The sequence below is a fragment of the Lolium rigidum genome, chromosome 7 (assembly GCF_022539505.1).
Source record: "Lolium rigidum isolate FL_2022 chromosome 7, APGP_CSIRO_Lrig_0.1, whole genome shotgun sequence".
Classification (NCBI taxonomy): Eukaryota; Viridiplantae; Streptophyta; class Magnoliopsida; order Poales; family Poaceae; genus Lolium; species Lolium rigidum.
The window spans coordinates 20,605,648-20,614,670 of NC_061514.1; the positions used below are offsets into that span (position 1 = coordinate 20,605,648).

At 54.5% G+C, this 9,023-nt stretch overlaps 1 protein-coding gene across 1 annotated transcript; it reads right to left on the bottom strand.

Annotated features, from left to right (window-relative positions):
* Positions 1 to 248: 248 nt before the first annotated feature.
* Positions 249 to 8,485, bottom strand: LOC124670998 (coatomer subunit epsilon-2-like). Its single transcript, XM_047207449.1, has 6 exons — positions 8,213 to 8,485; positions 7,965 to 8,116; positions 1,227 to 1,362; positions 940 to 1,095; positions 753 to 832; positions 249 to 342 (listed from the first exon to the last, which is right to left on the bottom strand). The coding sequence occupies exons 1-6, from the start codon at positions 8,483 to 8,485 to the stop codon at positions 249 to 251; spliced, it is 891 nt and encodes a 296-aa protein (XP_047063405.1).
* Positions 8,486 to 9,023: the final 538 nt, after the last annotated feature.

Consider the following 9,023-nt stretch of genomic DNA (forward strand, 5'->3'; position numbering starts at 1 on the left):
CAACTCATCGACCGCGGATGGATGTCATGGTTGTCTCAACGAGGCAGCACGTGTATTGCTAGAATGTGCAGGCATCCTGCCCTGACGGTGAGGTTTTACCGAGGCCTGTTAAAAAATGTCGCGTGTCGTGTTCGTTGACTGTTGAGGATTGGAACTGAACATAAGGTTTATTAGGTGTCGTTCTGAATTGGATGCTGAGACAAGTGTTTGCTTTGGGTGACAGGTTAAGTGAAAAAATACAAGAGAACTCATGCTATCGTCTGGCAGGCTCTGTCGAAGTTGTCTTCAGCAGCGGACATCCCCTTGACCAGTACGTGTTCAGGATGAGCTAGCTTCAGTTGGCTGCAAAGTACATGCAGAGTTTGCATCAATTGACATAGAGAAATCAAATACTAGTACTACTCAAGCTAAAAATTGAGCAGATGGTAGTTTAACTTGTCAGACATAGGTGCTTAGTTTGTGCAGGTTCAGAGTGTCGGTAACTAACAAGTGTCTGTTTACGTCTCAATGGGTTGATGTTTTATTAAGTGCCGATTCTGGAAAATGCAATTTCAGTTCCTTGAAAAGTGTAATTTGCGCTTTTTCGCTGAGGCCGCACTTCTCCAACCTGAAGTTGCATTTTTTTCTTTCTTTGAATCAACTAAGACTTGACAGAAACTCAGTCAACTGAGACCCAGCAAAGCTGAACTAACAACATAACACTTATTATGGCTTCTACCTTCTAGAGTGGAAAATGTGTAGAATACACTTACTTGAGATAGCGCGATGCAGGTTTCCCCAGTTTCAGACTGCACACGGTGATGTTAGCAAGAGTTTGTGCATCCTTGGCATCCTGAACATCAGAGCCATTTCAGTCAAGCAGTAGTACTTTTCACTTTGTGATGGTAACCAAGAATTTTGTTGCGCAGATTTGGGCTCACTAAAATAACTAGAGCTGACCTTGTTCAGTGATTCCAGCAAGAAGCCCTCTGCCTGCTCAAAGTTGCCCATGTGCATCAGGCACTGGGCTTTCCCGTTAAGAATCATGCAGGTCGCTGCGTGCTTCTCCGAGAAGTCCTGGAAGATGAGGTAGGCCTCTTGGATCTTGGAGCCACCCTGCAGAGTGTAGATATACTTACTGAAAGTGATGCCAAGCGACAGTAGCATTTTTCATCTGAACAACTCTTAATTGGCCAATTCCACAGCTACTCGTAGGAAATTAAACAAAAAGTGAGCGCATGGTTTACCATGACAAGGTGTAGCCATGCGCTGGCGAGCTGTGTCAGTGTGTGGTCTTCGTCCAGCTTTTGCATGACCCTGAGCTGCTTCTCCGCGTGATCGGGCCTGTGCATTTGGAGGTATATCTGAACATTCAACGCCAGCCTGAAACATATCAAAATGAAGGGCGAAACTTGAGTTCTTTTATTTTTATTTTTACAAGGAGACTTTAGTTCAGTGACCTGCTTCTCAAGAAAAATTAAAGCATAAGATAGATTTCTCGCAAAAAAAATGCATAAGATAGTTGCATGAAAAAACTGCAGGCGGCGTTTAATGAAATGGAATAAGACATGATTCGAGGCAAGCATATTTTATTCAGTAAACTTTTTTAATTTTCAGTATCAGAGATAACGAAAATACAACCCTTTTTTATTGAACTAGGAAAATTGCCCGTGCGTTGCGACGGGAGTTTACATTATTAAAAAGTTGCGAGATACATTATGTAAACTTTGTGAGATATGAGATTAAAATTTTCTACGGAAATAAACTTTCCTGGGCTGCAGAGGGAGATATATCATTAAAATGTTTCAACGGGAAAATTCCGTGGATATGTCTTCATGCATATGCACAAATTCAAACAATAACCTTTTTTCATTTTTAGCGGAATTTGCTTCACATTGTTAGAAGTATTTTATTTATATTTTGTAAACTTCATTAATTAATATTATTGCGTTCGCAGGTATGATAAATACAAAAAACATTGCACATTTGAATATGTCGCTGAACATATAGTTGATTGTAATACAGAAACATTGCTCATTTGAATGTGTCCCTCAACATATAGTTGAATGTGAACTATGAAGGATTGCAATTCCTAAAGAGACTCGTGCTTATATTAGGATGCTAGCTAGTACCGAAATAATAACACGTTGTGACAATGTTGCTATTGACTTGAGCTTCAGAAATCAGACACAACAGGAACCTGCAGTACAGATTGTGAAGTAAGCCATGGACGAGTGAGCAGATACATACTCAATATGGTGTGCTCCACGCTGCTTTAGTGCTCGTCGCTGCTGCTAGCTGTTGTTGATTAATGTGGTCGTTGCTTGTGAACTTGATTTTTTTTCTTTGCCGCACTTAATTCTCTGCGTGCCGCCCTTGGCTGCTTACTACACCAGGCACATCGCGCGATCGTCGGCATCCACATCCTCTTCTCTGCGTGCGGCATCCACATCCTCCTGCAGAACCAACTTGGCACCTCCATCTTGCCTTTCGGATGCCGTCGCGTGGAGGCTGCTTCTGATGCAGGACGACGACCTGCACCTGTATCAGGGCGAATCCTCCATGTCGCGTCCGCGACATCTCTCGCCACTGCTGAATCCAAGCTGCTCTGACGGCACCACGATCAGGCTCCCCTACTGCCGCTGACCCGCTGTTTTCTGCATCATGGCACCATGAGCGCCTCGGCCGCATCTTCATCAGGCTTGAATAATACAAGGTCCCCTGCCGGAGCTCCCGTGGCCGTCCGTTGCTCGAGCTCAACCGCGGCCGTCACTGCCAGAGCTCGGCGTGGCCACCACTGCCATGGCCCGCTCGTGGGCGCCCTGCCGGAGCTCGCAGCGGCCATCCCCTGCCCGAGCTCGCCCGCGGCCGCCACCTGCGCCTGCTCGCTCGCGCGCGCGCGCCGCTCGTCCTTTGCGGGAGCTCGCCCATGGCCGCCCATGCTGCACCTCGCCCACGGCCGCTGGAGCTTGCTGCGCCCATCCCTGCACGAGCTCGCCGGCTTCCGCCACCCCGGACTGCTCGCTCGAGCGCGCTGCTCGTCCCCTGTGGGACACGATCGTTGTTGCTGGTTGCCGAGAGTCCGGCAATGGACGACGCGTTGCTGATGATCCATATCCCCCGCCTGTCTGCGCTCTGCCGCTCCTCCACTAAACTCGCCGCTGTCTACGCGAGAAGTTCATCCTCCACCTAGCTAGCTTCCGATTGGATAGATTCAGCAGCCGAGTATGATGGATCTGAGCGTCGGCCCCCACCTCCACGGATGTTCCTCGCCCAGGGGCATGCTCTGCGGCGGAGGCGCACACCTTCGGACGCTAGGAGACTGCAGCCAATTCCCCTTGGTGCTACCTCTCCTCTGGTTGGAGGAGTCATTGACGGCCACGGTGGTGGAGGTGAAGCAAGGATCCAAGCCCCAGCGAATCTCATCTCCGTGTAGCTGTCACTGTTACTTGGATCAGCCGACGGGCTCATTGCGCGTGCAGATCCCGTGATACGGTGATAGGGAAGGCGCCATCTGGTACACCGTACCGCATCACGACACCTCCAAAGGCTTGGCTCCAGAGCGCGGCGCCGTTCGATTTGAGGCACGGCGGCTTCGGCCGAGTACACCATTGAAGGCTTGGCTCCAGAGGACGACGCTGCTTGATTTGAGACAGGCCAGCTTCGGCCGAATCGGGTGACTCTGCAAGAATCCCGCACAGAGAATAGGGGCGCCGTCCAAGGGTTGGCTGTAGAGGGAGGGCGGTGCTGCTCGATTTGGGGCACGGCGGATTCAGCTAAATCCGATGGTTCGGTGAGACGTGAGATCCGGCACAGAGAACAGGGGCTATATATTGCGGATTTTCGTGGAGAGGGGGAAAGAAATTAATCGAGTTTGGTAGTTGCTTGATACGATACGATTCGTGTGTAGAGACGGGAGAAAGCCCGATGAACAAAGCACAAGCAGATCCGCGCCTTGCACTCCAGGGTCTCGGTGGGAGGAGGAAAATAAGGGTGAAACTGAATCGGTACGGTGGCAATTTGATGTACTATGCGGTTTGGTGGGAGGGCAAAACGGTCCAACTAAAAAGCGTTGACGAAACTTTTTGGCAGAAACCTTAGCTCCTTTATTATTAGGTATAGACTAGCAGAAGTGCCCGTGCGTTGCAACGGGTGTAAAGTATACTTCAGTTTTGGTTGTATGGTTATTAAATCATCATGCAACAAATCACTCCTTAAATATAAGGAAAAATACTAAAATGAATTAAATATTGTTAAATTAACCAAACCAGAACACACGACCATCGACAATGCGAGGAGAGTATTCCTTTGGGTTCGGGTTTGGTGCTCGTCCCCCCCCCCCCCCAAAAAGGTTTGGTGCTGCCTCGTTGCGTTGATACATGCAAGATGGGCGGGTTGACGAGTAATTAGGCGATGATTTCCTCCGGTGTAATTTGTGTTGTTCCGCTGATTAGCTGGCACCTGCTCTCCTATTGGCATACTGCATCGATTTTTCTCCAACATCAGCGTCGGTGGAGGCCTTCCACCAATATTGGGTCACTGGATCGAACATGTAATCCTCCTACCGCTCGGCGTTGTCTCCTTGTTCTTCGGCCGCCGCACCCACTCCAAGATGTTTCTCCACCAATTATGCCATACGACGGGCTGGACGGCAACGGATATACGCAACACAGTGGCGTTGGTAGACTCGGTGGTGCTAGACATCCCTGAGTCCCCGAAATCGATGCACTTTGCAAACTTCAGTCACGACAAGCCTTTGCTGCCTGGACACAGAAGCAAAAAATTGGTCAGAAGTAGAACTAATTTGATCGGCATTTGCTTTGATATACTGACACCAAATGGAAGAATCAACCACCACCTCACGCGAGGAAACCTAAGAGCATCTCCAGTCGCGTCCCCCAAACCGTCCCCCAAACCGCGCCGGATCGAGCGTTTGGGGGACGTGTTTTGTTCGTGCCGCGTTTGGGGGACGTCGCTCCCCAGCCGCGTCCCCCAAACGCCGCCCCAAATGAATATTTGTGCACGAAAATAAAGGTTTTCATTCAATTTTGATTATATATTACAAAGTTTGAATGAAAACGGCTAGATTTCATCTAAAGCTAGACTACCTGACCGCCCGGCGGCGCGTTCGACGGCCCCGCCCCGTCGTCGCCTCCCCTACGCCGCGGCTCCTCCTGCGCGCGCCTCCTCTCCTTGCGTTCGGCGGTGGCCGGACGGTGCCGCTCCCGCCGATAGTCCTCCTCCGCCCTCCCTGCCGGGCCGCATGGAGGGAGAGCTCGACGGCGCGACGAATCCGCGCCTCTTCGCGGGCACGGGCGTCGGTCCCGGAGCTTCTTCTCCGACTCGAAGGACTCGACGAGGGCGCGTTGCCGATCGGCCGTCTCGTCCGGGTGCGGGGCGTCGTCGTCGGACCCGGCCGAACTCTGTCGTCGCCGTCGTCCTCCTCCACCTCGGCCTCCTCCTCCATTGGCGCCTCCTCCTCCACATCCGGTGGCGCCTCCATCATCGCCGCCGCAAACACGTCGGCCGCCGCCAATCGCTCCGCCCGCCTCCCCATAGCGCCGTAAGCGCCGACTCCCGTCGTCGACGCTCCTCCGCCGTCGCCGCTGCTGCGAGCTCGATCGACTCACGCCGCCGGCGCTCGATCGAGTCACGCCGTTCACGGAACAGCGCTCGCCGCTCATCGCGCCGGCGCGCGGCGCTCGTCAGCCCATCGCTGCTCCATCTCCTCCGCATCGAGCGCCGTCGCGCCTCTTGTCCCGCTCGAGGCGTCGAACGCCGCAACGGTGTCGCACTCGCGCTCCCCGCCACGCTCGCGCGCCGCGGCCTCCTCGGCTGCGGAGGCGGCGGGCGGAGAACGCCGCTAGATCCGCCGCTCGCCGCGCCTCACGCCGCCGGCGGGCCTCCTCCTCGAGTGCCTCCTCGAGTGCCGCACGCCGCCGCCGGCTCGTCAATGGAGGAGACGGCGGTGGAGGGAAGTGGCCATCGCCGGAGCGGTTCGCCATTGCCACCGGTGATGGAGGAGACGGCCGTGGAGCGACGAGGGCCGTGTTTGTTGCCGGCGGGGTGTGGTGGCTACCATTGATGAGCCGGGAGACCTTTTATAGACGCCGGCGTCGGGAAGAAAGCGCGGGAACAGACGAGAAGAGGCGGGAAGATCGCGCGGGAACGGGCGGTGGCGTGCGAACGCCGGTGACGTGTGGAGGCTGCGCAACACCGACGAGACGTCTCGCCTGCCCCTCCGTCGCCATTAAGGCAAAGATGCCGCTGCGCGCGAATAACTTCCGTCGCGAGGTAGGCGACCAGCTAGGTTAAAATTAACCGTGCCGGCCGACGTGTCGGCCCCGCGCCTCCTCGCTCTCATTTCGTTGTGTCCGGCGTGCCCGGTGCGTCCCCCGTGGGACGGGGACGGGCTCGGGGCGCCGGACACCGTATAGGGGCGCGCCGGATAAAAAAGGGCTTTGGGGGACGCAGCTGGAACGCTTTTTTTGTCCGGCGCGCCCCAAATCCCTTTGGGGGACGGTTTGGGGGACGCGACTGGAGATGATCTAATCGAGCATAACTTGGCGAACGGATCGTGTCGCTCCTTGCCGGACGACCTCGCTGCGCGTTACAATAGAGCATGACTTGCGGACGGAGATCATATCGCTCGTTTCTGGAGGCGCGTTTCCAATCTTTTGGTCGGGATCTTGTCATCTGCTGTTGATCTGGCATGGTGGTTGTGTTTCCTCCGTCTAGGTAGCCCGCACCGATGCCCCCTCCCTGTGCCTTGCATCCCTGTTTATATATAGGCAGCGAGGCTAAGCTAAGGTGGTGGGCACCGCGTGCGTAACCGTCTATGAATCCTCAATCTGTTAAGATCTGGACTTGACTCTTTCCTATTGGGAACCACCTATACCCATAGCGTATATGGACATTTAACCACCGTTATGTATTTGTATGTATTGCTTGTATCCAACATACGCAGTGGTGAACATATGTACTCTGTATTATACTCTGTAGTATATGGTCATACGTAGAGAATCCCATCAAACATGAGGCGTCGCTGGTGCATTTCGGCAAACAGCTAGTGGGCACAAGCATGCAGGAAACCCAAGATTGGTTCAGCGTTGCTGCTCTGATCGCTTTTCCTCACGCCGGCCAGGCGCCTGCGTGATTGCCGCCCGTGCGGACGCAGATGGCCTGGCTCTTGGGGTCAACAACGTCGCAGAGGTGCCAAGGGTGCCTGCATCTTGGCGTCGCGGAGGTACCGGACCGCGTCCAGACAGCCGTCGTGGAGGGCGCAAGAAAGAACGACGTATAGGTAAACTCGGTGGGCGGAGGGCCGAGATGGAGCGAGGTTTGGCGCTCGGCGTCCAGCGGCGGACGACGGCGGGAGGAGCACGACGGCTGTGCCTGGCGCCATGGCAGCTGCGGTGTTGTTGTTTGTGTCCACAACCACGGGGTCATCCTCCGACCGTCTCCCGCATATTGAAGACAGCAGCCGCAGGCTACAGACGCCGGCGGATCTTGGATGCGTACTTGCGTCGGAGGACATAGGACCAGTGGCGGAAGATCTTGAATGCTTGTGCAACATTGAAGGCAGGACGTGGACATCGGTGGTCTACGGCGAGATGTTGGAGGAGCGAATCCGCGAGGCACTGCGGACGGGATGCGGGATCGGGGCAACGGCCGTTCCGTTCCACTCGCCAGAAGTGGTCGACGGCTCCGGTGGTCGGAGATCCAGAGGATGGTGGTCGTGTCCAGCCGAATCTGTTCGGGAGGAAGAGATCCTGTTCGTTTTGGGAAGGAAAAAGAAAAGGAACAAAACAACCGGTACCGTGGCAAAAGTGTTATATGGGATTTGGTGGGAGGGCAAAATGGTCCAAAAAAAAGCGTTGACGAAACTTTTTGGCAGAAACCTTAGCTCCTTTATTATTAGGTATAGATATAGATATAGATATAGATATGCTTGTAGAGGAAAAGGTTGAAGAAACGGTCCTTACAGCTCCATGTTCCCACCAGAATTCGTGTGCTTCAGAGCTTCGGCGTAATCTTTTTCGTGCATGAAGATGGTCCCGGCGACAAGCCGGAGTATCGGGTTGCTCCCCACCGCGGGATCACTCAGAAGCTCTTTGAGTCTTGAGATCGCCTTCTCCTTGCATCCACGAGGAAATCATAAGCACAACACGTGTCAATGGGAGGACAGGTTTACGCATGTTCCAACGAAATGGCACTGGACCAAGTAGCCAACCTTGTTCCCGGCGGCGCCGCCGGAGAGGTACAGCGCGAGCAGCTTGAGGGCCTGGAGCGGCGTCGCAGCGGCCGGCCCGATCTCGTCGATCACCAGCTGGTGGGAGCCGATGGCGATGTAGGAGCGGTAGAGGATGGCGTCGCGGTGGAGGACCTCGTCGGGGGAGAGCGCGTGCGCGGGGACGGACTGGCTGCCGGTGATGGCGGCCTGGTACGCGCCCACGTAGAAGCTGTTGCGGAGGCCGAACAGGTGGTCCGTCGACGTCGACGTCATGCTTTCCTTTCTGCTCCACGGTGGCGGTGGCGGTGCGCGCGTGTGTGCGGACGGGACGGGCGATCACGCTAGAGGTCTGGATCTCGTCTCGTCAAGGCAGTACGCGCGGTTGCGCCGCTACGCAAAGGCCAGATACGATACTCCGTATACGATGTCGCGGTCTATGCAAGCTTAATTAGCGGCATTCCGGGATCTCGCCTCGTTCTACTTCTACATAGTCAGTCAACTTCAGCCTCCACCGACGACACACCCCTCCTACGATATGGGCACTTCCTTGAACACCGCAGTTGCTAGCAAATGGAGGGTACTGATTACGAGACATTAGGCTTTCTGATTCCTTCTCAAGTTATCATCACCATCCCACGGTATGATTGCTGCACCCCCATGGAGCTCTCACAGGCGTTTGGATTTTCGGCCGTTCGATCGAGGTGATGTGGCGCGATCTCGGCCGGCCGTTCGTCCAGGGCGCTGAGGCCCTCCCACGAACCCACTTTTATCCACGGGTCACTAAAAGCCCGCTCGGCCCGGACTCTCCCGC

What these genes read in the sequence shown, in the direction of transcription:
- LOC124670998 (XM_047207449.1), bottom strand. Translation starts at nt 8,485, where the DNA reads ATGACGTCGACGTCGACGGACCACCTGTTCGGCCTCCGCAACAGCTTC. An exon ending in TCTGGTGGGAACATGGAGCT is followed by an intron (nt 1,363 to 7,964) that starts GTAAGGACCGTT and finishes GATATGTTTCAG; the next exon opens with GCTGGCGTTGAATGTTCAGA. An exon ending in TGCTGGAATCACTGAACAAG is followed by an intron (nt 833 to 939) that starts GTCAGCTCTAGT and finishes TCTGATGTTCAG; the next exon opens with GATGCCAAGGATGCACAAAC.